Genomic DNA, 19,421 nt, shown 5'->3' on the forward strand with positions numbered 1-19,421 from the left:
TTACACCGTTATACTGTATCAAAGTGTCCTATCTTTAGTGTCGTCTCATATAAAAATATTAAATAAATTATTTACACAAATATAAGAGATATATACTCACTTTTGTGAGCTGCTACATTTACTGCAATATTCATAAATACAGGAATCTTTTTTACAGAAAGATTTTGCCAAGAAGCCAATAATCCAACATATTATTAAATCATCAAAAATAAAATCATCATTATTTTATTTTATTGTTTATGTATAAGGCTCATAAAAATACATTAAGTTCAAACATCTGATTAAATTTTGTAAAGAGAATGAGTTATAATCTTAAGGGAATAGAGATGTTTGTAAAAACGTAAATTTTGGACTAGTTTAAAGGAGCGGTGTACTATAAATCAAGAAATAAGATGATGGAATAATTTGGAGAGAGATGTTAAAAATGCTAGATCAATGTGTGTGTTTAAAAGAATATTAAAAGCTGGCCTGTATAAAAAATATGAATTATTATAATGTGTTACTATATAACTATATTTGATGTTTTTGTTCTAAATTATTTTGGGGAAAAAAGCAGCAGATATAAGATTTTTTTATTTTATCTTTAGTTTTATTTGTGATTTGTATTTTTTTGTCTTCTGTATATAAAATGTATTTTGTTTATAATGAAATGAATAAATCTTCTAAAATAGTATCATGATATTACACATGTAAACAGCACATTCTGAACATGAAAAACATTAAACTCATTAAACTCATAACACGTATAACTCAGTGAGAACGGATAACACACGCTCAGATCTGCAGAAACAGAGCTAAACTCTGATTAGCCGTAGAGGAGCCGCAGGCCGAGCCGAGCTGCAGTAAGCCGAGCCCTCATTGGCCGAGAGCTGCAGGCAGGAAAGCCAGAGAACGAGGGAATTCCTGTGGCTTGGCACGGATGAGTGAGAGGGGCGTGGCCTGCCGTGTTTACAGCACTATCACTGAGAAACAACCTCTCCACGGAGAAACGCCGCTCAGATCTGCTGTTTTCCACCGTCTCTCCTGCCTGTTTCACTTTCCTTCCATCAGCGTTCACAGAGAAGGAGAAAACGTGGAGGAGAGGAAGAAGAAGACAGATCTGAGTTTGAGCTTCAGCTGAAAACCAACAGGTTTAAACCACATTTAAAACCCAGTTCCATTTCCTCTTCTGTACCCAAACCCCCTGTTTTGGAGTGTAATCCTTCCTCTTAGAACAGAGTTTTAGGAGGAAGGGGTGAAATTCTTTCCCTAATAAAAGAATTGGGGATTCCTTCAAGCTCCCAATACAGATATTAGGGCAGTGAATCTTTGGGAATCCCACAATTCAATTCAGAATCAAATCTTTGGGTCACGATTTGATATTTTTCAGATTCTTTTAAATCAGTTGGATTTCTTTTTCTTTATCCTCCATACTTTACAACAAACACCGTAACACGACACTACACGCCCCTCTGTAGCCTAATAGGGAGAGGCAGTAAGAGCACAGTTAAAGAGCTCCGCAGTACAGTTGAAAAGCTCAGTGCGACAGTTTTTTAAAAAAGGGAATGGATTCTGAATCGTTTAATGTTAGAATCGCGATTTGAGCTCGATTCGATTTTTTCCTGCACCACAAACAGATATTTTTGATACTTTTATGTATTTTTTTTACTTTTTATCTTCTTTTTTCCCAAGGAGATAACACCCTGAAATGCTTGAATGTCTAAGAAAATAAAGTATTTTTTTTTTATTAAAGTCTGTAGTTAATATAACATAAAACCGACAAATCGTTGCAACCCTAGCTGAATTAAGCTTTTATAAGCTTTTATTTTAATTAAAATATTCCGTTTCACCTTAAATGCTGCAGCCTCTGTCCTACGTCTATTGCACCATTTAAGGTGTAATGGGAAAGTTAGCAAGCTGCTTATTATGAATAAAATGGCCATAAAACATTGGAAACTATATATTAAACAATGGTAATATAGAAGATTATTGTAATTTTTAATAAGGAAAATACTCAAATTTATGGGTTTCTTTGGTCTCTTGTGCTTCATTATCTTTTCAGTGATTCTTATACCCCTCTGTTTGGAGTTTTCCTATGAAAAATCTACGTTTAAAGAGTCACGTAGCACCAACTAACCTAAACCTCCAAACTAACAAGAACTGAGCTAAGAGAAATAGGGCATTTACATCAACATTAATTTATTAGTTCCATAGACCCTAAAACAGAACCCTGCAGAACTCCAAAACTACGAAATACACTAAATTGCAACTAACGATTATTTTTGCAGTTGACTAATCTGACTATTATTTTTTGGATTAGTCGATTAATCGACAATTATTTGACAGTCAGACCTAAATGACGTTTCTTCAACTGATCTAGTGGGCGGGGCTCTGGTGGTGGGTGACAGGTGAGGGGAGGAGCCAGGTTGGATCAATGCAAATTTCCTTATTATTCCTTATATTATTAATGGAAGCATAGATTGTGTGTGTGTGTGTTTGGAGTGTTTAAAGGGTAGTGTAGCATCAATGATGTGCGACAAAATGCAGATTTATAATAATAAACAATGATAAATACATTTTACAGCTATGTTATTTTGAATAAATCAGAGGTTTATCCACTACAACACTAAAAAACTCCATATATCAGAAAAGGACAGGTTTAGAGCAATTATAAAGAGCCTCTAAACAAGCAGTGCATCGTAATTGCAGGAAATGCACTGAACAAAACAGTGTCACGCCATTACTCCACTCTCTCTCAGTGCTTTTAAAATGCGCCGCTGTTCCCCAGCGCTGACTGTACCTCCCAACACTCGCTTATAAAAGTCAGAAAAATTAAATATGTGCTGAGGGCAGGGGGTGAGGGACGTGTCACCCCAGTCACAGTAGCTGCTGTGTGATCACCACCATTAGAGATCTGTTCCTGTTTAAAGGTGCAGTAGAAATGCACTTATTCAGTATTTTAAACTGTTCTCTGATCTCTAAATAGAAGGTGTGTGACTCTGGTCGGGGCAGAAATGCCTGGATGTGATTTTACACTCCTATTAACCAGCCTGTAATTTGCCCCTAGAATAAAAAAATGCAGAGTTCCCTTTTATGGTGGAATAAGCTTGTGAATAAGGGCTGTGTAATGGCAATAACTTATGCTTTATGTATCACAATACAGGGTTATAAAATCAACATATCGCATATCTATCAATCTATATATATATATATATATATATATATATATATATATATATATATATATATATATCAAATCTGAGCAAAAGAAAAGTTTGTATCTAATCAATTATAAAATATAATGGGCAATCAATCAAACCAATCAATAAAATATAAACTAACCGTTTATAATCAATACTGCGATTATACTGTTTTTGTGATTGCAGTACAAAATATAACAATACTTCAATACATCTACATTGTTCCTCACACAGCTACATGAATAATGTGGATAATGTTAATTTGCACGACTCTGATTGGCTGGTTTACAGTTTAGGTTGGGCCAGGACACTGATACCATTAATTACAAATGTTCTGTACCCTGCAAACTCAAGAATGACACTGATTTCTATTCAACATTGTAAAAAAATTGAAGGATCTGCTGCTTTAAACAGAGAAACAATAAAACCCAAAAGTGTGTGTTCCTTTAATGGATTTTCCATCTAATCCAATGGATTTTAAACATACCTAATATAAGAAATGTGTGGGATCGTTGTTTCTGTTACTATAGCAGCAGCCTTTCCTCGGTTACACTTCAAAAGCCGTGCTATTGGTGCTTCAGAAGTAAAGTTAGTTTACTAAACATTACTATTACTAAAACAAACTTACACAATCTTACGTTCATATCTGCTATTTTAAATGCGTCTGCTGTAAGTTGTGACAGAATTTGCGCTGGATACGGCACTAGTTGCGGTAAAAAAAAAGCTAGTTTGGCTTGTGCTTTATCCTCGAATATCACTTTTATCTATTAGCTTGTTACTGTAGCGTGCTCAGCTAACCTGTCTGGACGGTGGACGGTGTGGTATCGCTGTCTTTGTTGCTATAGCAGCAGCCTTTCCTGGATCACTCTTCAGCGGCCATGCTATTGGTGCAGCAGGAGTGAAGTTAGTCAGCTCTTTTCCACAAAAAACAAGCATTCTATTACTAAACTAGCTCACACACTCATACAGCGCAACCCAACATGTGTTTGAGAGGTTCTGCCCCAAAACTATGTAGTTATTTTTATATAATTTGTTGGTTTAATATCTGGATTTTAGATGTTTTCTGGGTGATCTGGTCACAAATGTTGCCAAAACCTGTAGACGTTTATATCTGTTGTTTTAAATGAGTTTTAACATAATTTGCGCTGGATACGGCACTAGTTGCGGCAAAAAAGCTAGTTTGGCTTGTGCTTTATCCAAGAGTATCACTTTTATCTATTAGCTTGTTAATATAGCATGCTCAGCTAACCCGTCTGGACGGTTGATGGTGTGGTATCGCTGTCTCTGTTGCTATAGCAGCAGCCTTTCCTTAATCACTCTTCAGCGGCCATGCTATTGGTGCAGCAGGAGTAAAGTTAGTCAGCTCTTTTCCACAAAGAACAAACGTTCTATTACTAAAACATTTCAGGAAAGCTCGCCTTGGTTCTGCCCCAAAACTATGTGGCTATTTTTAATATAATTTGTTGGTTTAATGTCTGGATTTGAGATGTTTTCTGGGTGACCTGGTCACAAATGTTTGCCAAAACCAGTAGATGTTCATATCAGTTATTTTAAATGTGTCTTCTGTAAGTTTTAACCTAATTTGCGCTGTTATGGAACAGAAGCTAGTTTGGCTTGTGCTCTAGCCACAAATATCACTTTTATCTATTAGCTTGTTAATTTAGCGTGCTCAGCTAACCCGTCCGGTCGGTGGACGGTGAGGTATCGTCGTTTGTTACTATAGCAGCAGCCTTTCCTCGGTTACTCTTTAATGGTCGTGCTATTGGTGCAGCAGGAGTGAAGTTAGCCAGCTCTTTTCCACAAAGAACAAACGTTCTATTACTAAAACTAACTCACACGCTCATACAGCGCACCCCAACATGCGGTGGAGAGGACACACGCACTTTAAACAAGTCAGGAAAACTCGCCTTGGTTCTGCCCCAAAACTCTGCGGTTAATCTGAAATTCTGTTGGTTTAATGCCTGGAGTAAATTAATAGCCGATGCTGCGAGGCACTTTAAAAGCACTCCAGAGAGAGCAGCCTGCACCAGGCCAAGAGTGGAGGCCTTAAGGTTAAAAAGCCTATTTAAATTTCAGAGTGGAGCGTTCCCTGCTTTTCTCTCTGCTTTTCTCCACAGCGCCGTCGCTTAGGACAGGTTAGAGAGTGCCGCCCCTTTAAGTGTTCCGCACGGGAGCGCTGTACAGGTACGGAGGATTCGAGAGGTAGGAGAACTCGCGTTTCTGAAGCTTCGCGTCCCGCGTGAACACTACAGTACTGACCTTCATACTTCACATACAATATATATAAACACTCCAATGAAAGCTGAACATTTATAAAGTGCAGCGCGCTGCATTTGGAGGCTGAGAGCGGTGTGGACGGCATACAGATCAGATCAGTTCACATTTAAAGGAGTTTTAGTGGCTCTGAAACTACATGGGCTGTACTGTACACTGAAATTACTTTAACTCTATATTCCCAAAGTATCCGCCAAACCTTCGTCCAAAATCTCTTGATCTGTTGAATCATTAAGACTTCCTTTCAATGGAATTAAAGGGGATCAAGCCCAAACCATTATAATGATCCCCCCTCCACCAAACTTTACATTCAGCTCAAAGCAGTCAGACAAGTAGCATTCTCTGCTCTGTACAACTTAAGTAGTGCTGAAACAATTGCTTATAACTGACATAACCAATAAAACTATGTTCATTGTAAAATTTTGTTACAATATTTTGCCAAAGGTGTCTGTCAAAATCTTTGTCCAAAATCTCTTGGTCTGCTGAAGTTTTAGGAGTTCCTTTTACAGGAGCTAAAAGAGACCAAGCCCAACTCATGAAAAACAACAACCTCACACAATAATAATGATTCCCCACTCAGCCAAACTTTTTGCCACACTTGGTACAATAGGGTGATTCACCACATTATTACCCTATCGTTTAGCCTGAACCCTGATGCATTAAACAGAGTGCCATAAATAATCCACTGTTTGCATTGTGATGTAATAATGTGTAAAATATTTTGTACGTATCCTTTATCTCTGCTGTGAGAGAAGCATCAAACACCAGCAGACCGAATCAGATTTAAGATTTACCTTGTTAGTCACAGTGTTGATTGCCAACGTCGGAGAGGCACTTCCGGAGATGATGCAGTCCATTCCCAGAGAATCCGACTCCAGGCTGTAGGGTGTGGACGCCTGCAAATAAACAAGAAATCACCATTAAAGATCAAGAGTCCTCTTCAGTTTCTGAATCAGTTTCTCTGGTTTTACTATTTATAGGTTTATGTTTGAGTAAAATGAACATTGTTGTTTTATTCTATAAACTACAGACAACATTTCTCCCAAATTCCAAATAAAAATATTCTCATTTAGAGCATTTATTTACAGAAAATGAGAAATGACTGAAATAACAAAAAAGATGCAGAGCTTTCAGACCTCAAATAATGCAAAGAAAACAAGTTCATATTCATAAAGTTTTAAGAGTTCAGAAATAATCAATATTTGGTGGAATAATCCTGGTTGGTTTTTAATCACAGGTTTAATTTCATGCATCTTGGCATCATGTTCTCCTCCACCAGTCTTACACACTGCTTTTGGATAACTTTATGCTGCTTTACTCCTGGTGTAAAAATTCAAGCAGTTCAGTTTGGTGGTTTGATGGTTTGTGATCATCCATCTTCCTCTTGATTATATTCCAGAGGTTTTCAATTTGGTAAAATCAAAGAAACTCATCAGTTTTAGGAGCTCTCTTATTTTTTTACAGAGCTGTATAATGTTGTGTTTAAAACCTGGAGTGTATTCATGCTAACTGGTTAAATTTAAGCTAATTAGTGAAATTAGAGAATGTTCTTCAGTTCTTGGTTCTGAGCTCCTGCTGGAAACAGAAATCACACAGGACAGAGAGATGCAGGACAGTCTGCAGCATGTCTGATTTGCTGAAGGGGATTTGATATTACCTTGGTGAATTAAAGTCAAGGCGAGAGCGCATGCACTTAAAATAAATATATAAATAAATAAATAAATAAATAACGCAGGCAGCTCTTATGAATAACAAGAGAGCAACAACTTTATTTAGGTCAAAATTGGAGGCATTCTGCCAGCAGATGAAGAGCAGAGCAGAAGTGCTGCGCTCTCGCGCCGAGAAAGATAACTCCACCACGCCTGTCTCACAAAACTGCTTACTGTAAGAGGATTGCCCGGCAACAATGCGATTTTTAATTCATGATAAACATAAATGAGATTTCACCCGGGCTCCTCTTTACCGCCTGAGAATTTCTTAAACCAGGCAGCGCGAGAGGAGGAGGTGAAAGAGAGAGAGTGTGTCTGTGTGTGAGAGTGTGTGGGTGTGAGAGTGTGTGTGTGTGTAGATATATAAAAACACACACACACACACACACACACACACACACACACACACACGTGAGCATGTAAATACACACACTCCATATTCCCCTCAGATCCTTCCTGCAGTGCTCACAGAGAGAATGTGTGTGTGTCTGAGAGTGTGTGTATGTGTGAGTAAGAGTGTGTGTGAGAGAGAAAGTGTGTAAGACTGTGTGTGTGTGTGTGTGTGTGTGTGAGAGACAGAGAGAGAGAGAGAGAGAGAGAGAGAGCTTGTGTAAAAGAGAGTGTGAGAGTGAGTGTGTGTTTATATGTGTGAGAGTGTGTCTGTGAGTGTATTTAAGAAAGAGTGTGGGTGTGTAAGAGAGAGAGTGTGTGTGGGTTTGTGTGTGTGAGTGAGTATGTGTAATTGCGAGAGTGTGTGAGATTGTGTGTATGTGTGTGTAAGAGCGAGAGTGTGTGCGTGAGAGTGTGTAAGAGAGTGTGTGTGTGTGGCGGGAAACACTTTTACATCAACAATAAACAGAATAGTAAATAAAATAACATTGCTGTTCCCGTAAATGAGCTGCTGGAGCTCCTTCACAGCGTCAACCAGCAGCTCAGTTTCCTCTGCTGAGAAGAGTTTGTTGAACACGTCCAGGTAGCTGCACCGTTACAATAGCAATCCACCAAAGTCAGAGCTCACCTGTACTTTTCCCGCCGTTACGATAGCAAAGACACACTGACACGACCCCCTAAATCAAGCTGCAGATCAGTAAAATAAGATTATTAATCTGTTATCTGTGAAGGAATCTGTTATCTTGTATATTTTGTTAAAGAGCAACAGAAGCTATTCTGCCTGTGTTTAATTGCGAGTCAGAAATCTGATATTCACTCTGATAAAATTACGCAGGTTTCCGTCTCTCAGCACTTCTACAGTGCAGTTCGGTCGGCGGGACAGGAGCTCAGATCTCCTCCGCTACTCAGAGGTGGACAAAATGATGTAAGATGCCTCTGAGGCAGGTCGAGCTGGAAGCCGCCGGCAGCCGCGAGTTTCAGCCGCAGCCGCTCATAAATAATGAAGCCAAAAAGCTCCAGCTGAAAATAACCAGCGCTGAAACTCTGCATTAATTGATGTTTGCTTAAAAAACAGACTGCAGAATGCAATGTATGTAATAGCAGCCCGGGGCATAGTTTATTAATAAGCTGGCCCCTCTTTTACAAGATAAGCTGGAGAGAGAGAGAGAGAGAGAGAGAGAGAGAGAGAGAGAGAGAGAGAGAGAGAGAGAGAGAGAGAGAGAGAGAGAGAGAGAGAGAGAGAGACTGTTATATAAAAGGCGAAGTCGCAACGAGCAAAACAGCAAACATCTGTATGACTGTGTGCCAGTGTGTTTAAAAATATATATTTATACACACACTATTTATAGGTTTATGTTTGAGTAAAATGAAAATGAACATTGTTGTTTTACTCTATAAACTACAGACAACATTTCTCCCAAATTCCAAATAAATATATATATATATATATATATATTTGGTGGAATAACCCTGGTTTTTAATCACAGTTTTAATTTCATACATCTTGGCATCATGTTCTCCTCCACCAGTCTTACACACTGCTTTTGGATAACTTTATGCTGCTTTACTCCTGGTGTAAAAAATCAAGCAGTTCAGTTTGGTGGTTTGATGGTTTGTGATCATCCATCTTCCTCTTGATTATATTCCAGAGGATTTTAATTTGTTCAAATAAAAAAAACTCTTTTTAAATTTTTAAGTGATCTCATAAGACAGCTCTATACGACTAAATATAAAAGCTCAGCACGACTAAAATTAAAAACTCCACACGTGCTGTGAACCCGTACAGTATTTTTTAACCATGCTCTACTTACTAAAAAAGCGCAGTTTTAATGCTCTACTTTCTGAAAATCTGACTCACGCTCTATTCGTAAAAAAAAAAAACTCACTAAAATAAAAGCTAGGGTTTCCCTATTCACTAACAAAGCTCAGTTTTAATGCTCTACTCATAAAATTATATTATATATTCCCTACAAAAGCTCAGCTGTCACTCTTTTCACAAAAAAACTCAGATTTAACACTTTACTTTCTGAAAAATCAGTTTAAACTCTACTTACTGAAAAAAAACTCAGTTTTAGTTCTCTACTTCCAAAATAGCTGTTTTAACTCACTGCTAACCAAAAAAGGTTAGCCTTTACATTCTACACCCTAAAAAAGCTCAGTTTTAACATTCTACTCATTAAAAAAAGCTTAGTTTAAAGGCTCTATTCACTAGAAAAAAGCTGTTTTAACTCACTACTGACTAAAAATAGCTCAGCCTTTATGCTCTAAACCCTAAAAAAAGCTCAGTTTTAACATTCTACTCATTAAAAAAAGCTTAGTTTAAAGGCTCTATTCACTAGAAAAAAGCTGTTTTAACTCACTACTGACTAAAAATAGCTCAGCCTTTATGCTCTAAACCCTAAAAAAAGCTCAGTTTTAACATTCTACTCATTAAAAAAGGCTCAGTTTAAAGGCTCTATTCACTAGAAAAAGCTGTTTTAACTCACTCCTTACTAAAAATAGCTCAGCCTTTATGCGCTACACCCTAAAATGCTCAGTTTTAACATTCTACACACAAAAAAAGCTCAGTTTAAAGGCTCTATTCACTAGAAAAAAGCTGTTTTAACTCACTACTGACTAAAAATAGCTCAGCCTTTATGCTCTAAACCCTAAAAAAAGCTCAGTTTTAACATTCTACTCATTAAAAAAGGCTCAGTTTAAAGGCTCTATTCACTAGAAAAAAAAGCTGTTTTAACTCACTCCTAACTAAAAATAGCTCAGCCTTTATGCGCTACACCCTAAAATGCTCAGTTTTAACATTCTACTCATTAAAAAAAGCTCAGTTTAAAGGCTCTATTCACTAGAAAAAAAAGCTGTTTTAACTCACTACTGACTAAAAATAGCTCAGCCTTTATGCTCTAAACCCTAAAAAAAGCTCAGTTTTAACATTCTACTCATTAAAAAAGGCTCAGTTTAAAGGCTCTATTCACTAGAAAAAGCTGTTTTAACTCACTCCTAACTAAAAATAGCTCAGCCTTTATGCTCTACACCCTAAAAATGCTCAGTTTTAACATTCTACACACTAAAAAAAGCTTAGTGTAAAGGCTCTACTATGTTTTAACTCCCAGGAGCTTCTGTAACATTCAGGTGCGACTCTGTGCGACTCTGTGCGACTCTGTGCGACTCTGTGCGACTCTGTGCGACTCTGTGCGACTCTGTGCGACTCTGACTGTGTTCAGACCTTTGATCTCTCCCAGACTCCGGCTAATGAGCCGCATTCGGCCACATAATGTGCGAACGACTAAAAACTGACCATCAGGGGGTCCCTCAGATTACACAATTACACACACAACTTATACAACACACACACAATTTATACAACTCACACACACACACACACACACACACACACTCTTACCCGTTCTCCAGACCGTGGCCTCTTCTTGGGCCGCGTGGGCAACGTGTCCTCCTTAGGATTCGTGTCAATCGCCCAGTACGAACCCTGCAAACCACAACAACAGGAAACTCAGCATCAGCGCCAAAACCTCACAACTCACTCAAATACTGGGAGCTGGGCCAAACAGACATTTAATAATATCATTTTAATAAGATTTTGTGATAATATTCATGGTAATATGAAAAGACAAACATAAAAGAAATCTGTTTTAATTCATGTACTAAACATACTATTACTGCAGCAAAATAAATATAAAACATTTATTGAGCACAAATATAACAGTTCAGACATTCATTTGAAACAACAGCTAAACAACAAAACCATCAGTAAACATCTGTCTGCTTTATAAACTACAGTCAATTACAAAGACTCTAAGATTTTGTATACAATAAAGACACAAAATAATGAAACAATGTAACATAAAAAAACAAATGTATCATACATTGTTTGTTACATTGTAATTAAATGTAAATAAAAAATTAATCCCAGTAGATTAAAGTAAAACTTCACTGTAATAAAATAGCAAAACGAATACTCAACAGATACTCTCTATCCTACCACTGAACCCCTCACTCACTGCTGTCATCCTTTCTCCACTATCCATATAGCCAATGTCTCAAAGATGCAAAATTTGCATTAATTCTGATCTGGTTGTCCAGACCAGAGACATTACTAATACAGAGACCAGGCACTACTGAAATATAAATGAAATTTCTCGTAACGCTCAACCTGGAAGCTGTTTACGGATAAACGTTGAGCCAAAAGAGGACAGGAAAGTCTTATCGTTCCTCACTGTGGAGATCTGCGCAAGCGCAACAGCCATACCAATTTAAACACTACAAACTCTTCTTTACAGCATGATATTACTCCGTCACAATATACCTTACTGCGTACTATATAATACGACAGAGTACACCCCTACTGAAGTCATACTTATACACAGAACTGTTTATACTAAAACCTTTACTCTAAAACATTTGATTTTTTTAGAAAGTAAGAGATCTGCGCAGGCGCAGCAGCAGCACCAAGCTGGAAAATCACGTTTATATTGAGCTTTATTAAGCCAAATGCTACAAATTATTCTCTAAAGCATGGGATTACTCTAGTACACTATACTTTGTTATACACTTTTCCAATGTACAACTTTCAGCTCATCAGTCTGTTTAAACTTCACTTTTTAAGATCTTTATTTTTTTTCTCAGATGCTGCAGCTATGTCTTTCTGTGGCCACGTTGTCTTCGTTCTTTAGATTTTTTTCTTCAAACAATAAATAATAATACGAAAATAGTTATGAGCTCGGTTACTTTACTATCCTACAACCAAACCCCTTACTCACTTCGGGCCCCCATTTCCCCCTACCCTAAGGGAATATGGAGATCTGCGCAGGCGCAGCATCCATAACAAGCTGTAAAATCACATTTATTCTGTGCATTATTGAGCCAAACGCTACAAATTCTTCAGATTCTTCTCTAAAGCATGACGTTACTCTGATACACTACACTGTATTGCGTACGCTTCTCTAAAACGTTTTTGGAAAGTAAGAAAAGTTTTAAACCGAGCTAGATAATCATCAGAGAGCTGCAGCAGTGCGTTCGATTCAGTTTTAGCAATGAGAAAAGGTCAGATTTTTTCAGGAATTAGATTTGGGGTTGCTTTTCCACTCAAGCTCTGTCCATCATGTACAGCTTTCAGCTCATCAAAGTTTTAGTGAGCTCATTTGTAAGCCCATCATGTCAGGAAGACATTCATGGAGAAGCCAAGCTTTCTCCATCCATCTCTTTCTCTCTCTCTCTCTCTCTTTCGCTCTCTCTCTCCTGAGCCTTGGCTGAGGCAGGTAAAATGCTAAGCCCCACCTGAAGCCTCCTCTTCCTCAGCCTCTGCGTTATTGATTGGCCCTGCTCTGGGCCGGACACAGAGGTGCTGGGCTTTCTGCTCAGGTTCTGCTCTCGGATAATCAGGCAGAGAATAGCGAGCCCCGGGTTCGGCGCTGCAGGTATCCGAGCACTCGAGACCCTGGCTGAATAATTTATCTTTGCATTCTTCCCATTTAATTTATTTTTCAATAGTGCTGCTCCTCACCCCGCCGAGCCAAAGGCAACAACGGCTCAAAAAGGGGGCGGTCAAAAACGAAATCTCACCCCTAGGCCTGGGCTTTGTTTTTAAATATTTCATATTACGCGTGATAAGATCTCAATCGTCGGGAGGAGGCCAGATCAAGCCCTTTAAAAAAATTACCTGTGCAGAAAATTACGCTAAAGCTGGGAGAAGAGCCCAACGCAAGCGGGATGCACAATTTATTATATATAAATAATAATAATAAGGCAAAAATAAACAGCAGAATTAAACACATCGTAAACCCTAAAGAACGGCTCAGGAACGGATTAGGATGTGTTCATACTGGTGCTGAACATTATAGACAAAGTGTAGGGTGCACAGGTTGAACATTAAATGTAGAAGAAATACACTTGTTTTTGTTGGAGTTTTCATTGTGGGTACTGATAGATGCTGGGAAGGGAAAAAAAAAATAAAATAAAATAAAATCAGTCATGCTCTACATGTCCTGATTCACCAGGGTCTTGTAAGACAAAGTACAAAGCTTGGAGAAGATACACAAAAGTGTTCAGTAACGAGACAGCTATATATTTCTTAATTGATAAACCCTGTGCTGTACATCACCACAAACTAGCACTGCTAATGCAATATTACACCAATAAACATTTACACATATACATACTCAAACAGCTCTGTAAAAAATAATAATAAAGAGAGCACTTCAGTTTCTGAATGAGTTTCTCTGATTTTGCTATGAGTTTCTCTATTTATAGGTTTATGTTTGAGTAAAATGAACATTGTTGTTTTATTCTATAAACTACAGACAACATTTCTCCCAAATTACAAATAAAAATATTGTAATTTACAGCATTTATTTACAGAAAATGAGAAATGGCTGAAATAACAAAAAGATGCAGAGCTTTCAGACCTCAAATAATGCAAAGAAAACAAGTTCATATTCATAAAGTTTTAAGAGTTCAGAAATAATCAATATTTGGTGGAATAACCCTGGTTTTAATTTCATGCATCTTGGCATTTTGTTCTCCTCCACCAGTCTTACACACTGCTTTTGGATAACTTTATGATTGATTATATTCCAGAGGTTTTCAATTTGGTAAGATAAAAAAAAAACTCATCATTTTTAAGTGGTCTTATTTTTTTTCCCCCAGAGCTGTATATGCACCATTAAATATTCTGTACTTTAGTTGTGTGGAGCTTTGTTGTCTAATTACATTATTTTTTCATTTTTTGGTAAATTTTGTTTAAAAAAAAAAAGTCTTGGTAAGTTACTACTACAAACGTTTATAGATTTTTTTTGCTTCTACTGAATGTATTATATATGTATATATGTATACTACTGCAGTAGTATTTTCTTGAATTAATCAATGTTTTGTCAAATTACCAAGAATAACATTATCATAAAAGCACTTGTGATATTTATTTTAAGGCCATATCTCCCAGCCCTAATCAGCACTTTTGAATATATGATACCACTTGTTATAACAGCTTCACAGAAAAACTCTCCAGCCAATCGCTGGCCTCAAACGCACCCTCACATCCCGCCTTAAAATGCCCTGTAGGGAGCTAATGAGCAGGGTCGTGGAAATGGCCTGATGGGAAGATGGAGCATAATAAACATCCATCAAAACAGCAAACTAAACAATTATCCATCCGAATGTGAAAACATTTCTGGTCAGATGATGATCGCTCTGCAGCGGTCACCCAATGTCAGAAACAGCAGGGCGAAGAAGCGCTGAACCGAGCGCATTAATTAAACATTCAGCCGACTTAATCGCTATTGAGGCGTTCCTGATGAAAACGCCATTAAATCTCTCAGACTAATGAAAAGAAAATCGTGTGCAGAAAGAAGTGAGAGATGGAGAGGTAGCGGTTAAATCAGCACAAAAGAAGAAAAAATAAAAGCCCTGAATGTGTGACACATGATCTGGTGAAAATACAGGGGGAATAATTCTAGTGATGCTCTAGTGATGCTCTAGCGATGCTCTAGGACTGTGCGATACATAGTGATAATACTCTGTGTGATAACGATGCTGGATTTCCTGATATCGATGTGAAACTCAAAAATTAAAATCTAAATTAGACTTGAGTCTCAATTAATTTCATGTTCTGGAAGGTTTTTCAGCACTTTGTTTGGCTTCACTAATGTTTCCTAGAATTAGATGTAGTTTAGTATGAGCATTTACTGTGGACCTCTACCTCACCTGTACCCTCACCCCCTTCAACACTCAACATTAATCTGCATTAGTCTGCCTACCTTTACCTCACTGTGCATTGCTCCACCTCACTCTACCCACCTTTACCTCACTCTACCTCACACTCTACCTACAATTACCTCATTGTGCATTGCTCCACCTCATTCTACCTCACACTCTACCTACCTTTACCTCACTCTACCTCACATTACCTCACTGTGCATCGCTCCACCTCACTCTACCTACCTTTACCTCACTCTACCTCACACTCTACCTATAATTAACTCACTGTGCATCGCTCCACCTTACTCTACCTCACACTACCTACCATTACCTTACTCTACCTACCTTTACCTCACTATACCTACCTTTACCTCACTGTGCATCGTTCCACCTCACTCTACCTACCTTTACCTCACTCTACCTCACACTACCTACCATTACCTCACTCTACCTACCTTTACCTCACATTACCTCACTGTGCATCGCTCCACCTCACTACCTTTACCTCACTCTACCTGACACTATCAACCTATACCTCACTGTGCATACACTTCACTCTACCTTACCTCAACCTTATTCTGCACCACACTACCTCTATATTAGACCTATTTGGACGTATTGTGACTTAATCATTAATTTCTAAGAAATTTAACCAGAGGAGAACGAGAGAACTTCACTCTACCTCCCTTTAAATTAAGTGCTCCCAAACGAAGTCGCAAAGCCACAAGCGTGTGAGCGATTATCTTGAGAAAACCCAGGAATAATGAAATAATGCATAAACAATCCAGCAGCAGTGATTAATGCCAGAGGCAGCGAGGAGGTGCTGCTGTACAGTAATGCAGATTAGATCAGTCCTGCTCCTCAGCATCCAATCATCTTACTGACACCCAGACGCCACCTCATCACTCACCCCTAATCCCTCCCTCAGCACATCCCCCCCCCCCCAGACCCGCTCCACAGCGCCATCCTCAGGGAGAATCCTCCCCGCACCACCACCACCGCCACCAACACCACCGCCGCCGCCCTCAGAAAGTACAGACGCATAATGACGGCGAGTTGGGGAAGGACGGCTGAAGGTGAGGGAGAACGATGGCAATCAGTTACTGAATCTCTAGCTGAAGCCAGGCTCCGCCGCTCCGACACAGGAAATGAAGGGAAGCTGCTGCTTTTAATTAGCTGAAAAATCTTAAAGTGAAAACCCTCGGGATGGAAGTTTCTGCCTACTTTAACTCCGTCCCCCGAGACCAGGCAGGAAAAAAACACTCACAAAAAACACATAACCCACGAAACCAGCACTTACATTATTCACAAATACACAAGAACCATTCACACGCCTCAACCAACGCTGCTCAAACTGATTATATATCATATTATTCCCTTAAAAACATGATTATACATTATAACCTAACACCACAATACAAGAAATTACCGCACAACAATAAGCTTCCCTGTCAATTAAGACACATCTACCCATCACAGGGGAGTGTCATATCGTATAATATATATATATATATATATAAACATATCAATACGGCAGTTTATTACCTACTGTGAAGCTTTAAGGGGATTGATTGCATAATTATTTATATAAAGTATATTTTTCTGTATTCTGGTAGATTTATTATAAAATAAATTGTTACGTTTACAGTATTTAACAAAAAAGTGTAAAGAATCTCATGGTTAATACTGTAATACGTCATGTAATCAAATCATTTTTTGGAAAAAGGAAAGTGGAGCTGTGGAGATCTGCGCAGGCGCAGCAGCCAGAACAAGTCGAAAAATTTAGTTTATATTGTGCATTAATGTTGACAATGAAGTAATGCTTACATGCATATCTTATTGTACCGTATTGAAACTGCACTGTCCTGAATGTTAAATTGTCTTTTGTCTTATTCGAAGGGCACCAAGTTATCCAGCGGTCTAAAGCGCTGCCACTATGATCTAGAGATCACTGGTACGAATCCCGGTCATGCAGCTCGCCATCAGCTGCCAGAGCCCCGAGAGAGCACAGTTGTGCTTGCTCTCTCTCTGGGTGGGTACAGTACAGTAGATGGTGCTCTCTCTTTTCCCTAATCACTTCTAGGGTGATGTGGATCAGAATAAGGCTGCGTCTGTGAGCTGGTGTATCAGAACCGAGTCGCTGTGATGCTACTCGGTTCAAAAAAGGGTGGAGTCTGACTTCACATGTGTCAGCCTCCTGGTGTTGGAGCATCACTAGTGATAGGGGGAGTCCTAATGAGTGGGATGGGTATTTGGCTTGGGAAATTGGGGAGAAAATGGGAAAAAAATTAGAAATAAAATTATATATATATATGTATAAAAATGTGTGCCTACAAGACAACACAGGTATAATATACGTCTTACTAAACAGTCCATGGATCTTTACTCTAACTTTATCTCCTTCTAAGTGCTTATACAATTCCAACAATAAAAACTGGGCATATATATATATTTTTTTTAAGAAACGTGTCTGTTTTTAATTGTAGATTTGCAGTTATGTTTTCCATTAACCCTTTCCCTCCACTGTTGTTGTATTTAGGTGGGCTGTGGCTTTAGTCATGAGACCTAGATATACATTAGGGCTAGAGCGTTTAGTCGATATAATCGACAATATTTGTCGAGTACAAATTTTATTGTTGACTAATCGTTAAATTGTAACAGTACTGCATTACAGTGCTGGAAACAGAAGAAACTTAGTCTGCGTCTCCAAAAGTGCCCAAACACAACAGATTACATAATTATTCACTAAATATCAGTACTCTCCATGTTAAAACAACATAAGTACATTTAAATGCCTTTAAAATCTCATGTTTAGCTGTTTTTCTGTTGTTTTTAGAGATGGCAGAAATAATAATCGTTGACCAATCGACTAATCGAAAAAAAAAAATATCAGATTAGTTGACTACTAAATTAATCATTAGTTGCAGCCCTAATATAGATAACAGATTTTTTTTTATTGAGTTGCTGTTAATTGATGTTAATCAATCAATCCATCAATCAATTAATCTATTCTAACGGCCAACACAGACCTAGCTGTAAATTCTTCAGCTGTAAAAGCTTCAGTGCTTGTGAATGAAGGTCACTCCGGAGCGAGCGTGTACGATTCAGTCCGAGTTTTAAAGCGTTATTTTGACGGAGTTAGCGCGATGCTAAGTGTCCTCACTCTGCTCCTCCTGCATGAATACTGAGGCAGGGTTTTATCATCTTCTCCTCCATCTCTCTCCGAGACGCTCCTGTTACTATCTCCGGCGAGCAGCAGGCCGCGGATTCCTGCCGTATTACAATATTGATGGAACATATCAGAGAGCCCCGCGCGGCTTTGAAGTTTTTCTTCGGGGGGCGGCGAGAGAGGCAAATTCCAAATTGAACATTAGGGATGCAAGCTTGTTGGCCGCGCGTTCGCCGTCGAATCCATACAGCAATAGATTATTTCGTATTTAGTGGAGCAGCTCCCAGGAGTGTCAATATCAGAGGATTACAGCAAAACATGAAATTAGCATTCAGTCCCCGTCCTCTGACATGCCTCAGTACCACTCTTTATACCTCACTGTCTGAGTCTGAGTGCGTACGCGTCAGTGTGTGTGTGTGTGTGTGTGTGCGTGCGCACAGGAGTGTGTGTGTGTGTTTTTGTATAATTTACGATTTTATGACAAAAAAACTGAAACTAAAAAATGATTCATACAAAACTTAAAATGATACAATAATCGAATTTAGACGAAAACTGCACAAACCATCCAGACCATCAATCTCTGATTTTATCAAACGCAAATCTTACAAATGATTTGTTTCATTTTTTAAATATTAAAACAAATATATTAGTGTCTGAGCTTTGTTGTATTGTATCCTACACAATACCACTGAAATTTTGTGATGCAATTTTTTGTTATGATAATAGAATTCTTACTATTATTATTATTATTACTACAACTGTTATATAACAACTATATGAACTAGATATTAGAAAACAAAATTAAATATTTATGTTGTAATATATATTATCAGAGTATTTTTATTAAAAATACAATGATTTGCACCAGATTTGATCAGAAATAAATAATCCAACAATAATCCAACTGCACAAACCATCCAGACCATAAACATATCTACGATTTTATCAAATGCTTCTTTTTAATATAAAAAATATATATATTAGTGTTAGATCTTT

At 38.1% G+C, this 19,421-nt stretch overlaps 1 protein-coding gene across 1 annotated transcript in view; it reads right to left on the reverse strand.

Moving 5' to 3' along the window:
- foxj3 (forkhead box J3) overlaps positions 1 to 19,421 on the reverse strand; it is a 155,435-nt gene that overhangs the window by 28,833 nt on the left and 107,181 nt on the right. The window contains exons 4-5 of the mRNA XM_022682452.2: positions 10,950 to 11,033; positions 6,248 to 6,349 (exon numbers count right to left, since the gene is read on the reverse strand). Of these exons, the coding sequence (XP_022538173.2) occupies positions 6,248 to 6,349; positions 10,950 to 11,033 (186 nt within the window). The remainder of the gene's footprint in view (positions 1 to 6,247; positions 6,350 to 10,949; positions 11,034 to 19,421) is intronic.

The sequence above is a fragment of the Astyanax mexicanus genome, chromosome 24, assembly GCF_023375975.1.
Source record: "Astyanax mexicanus isolate ESR-SI-001 chromosome 24, AstMex3_surface, whole genome shotgun sequence".
NCBI classification, from domain to species: domain Eukaryota; kingdom Metazoa; phylum Chordata; class Actinopteri; order Characiformes; family Acestrorhamphidae; genus Astyanax; species Astyanax mexicanus.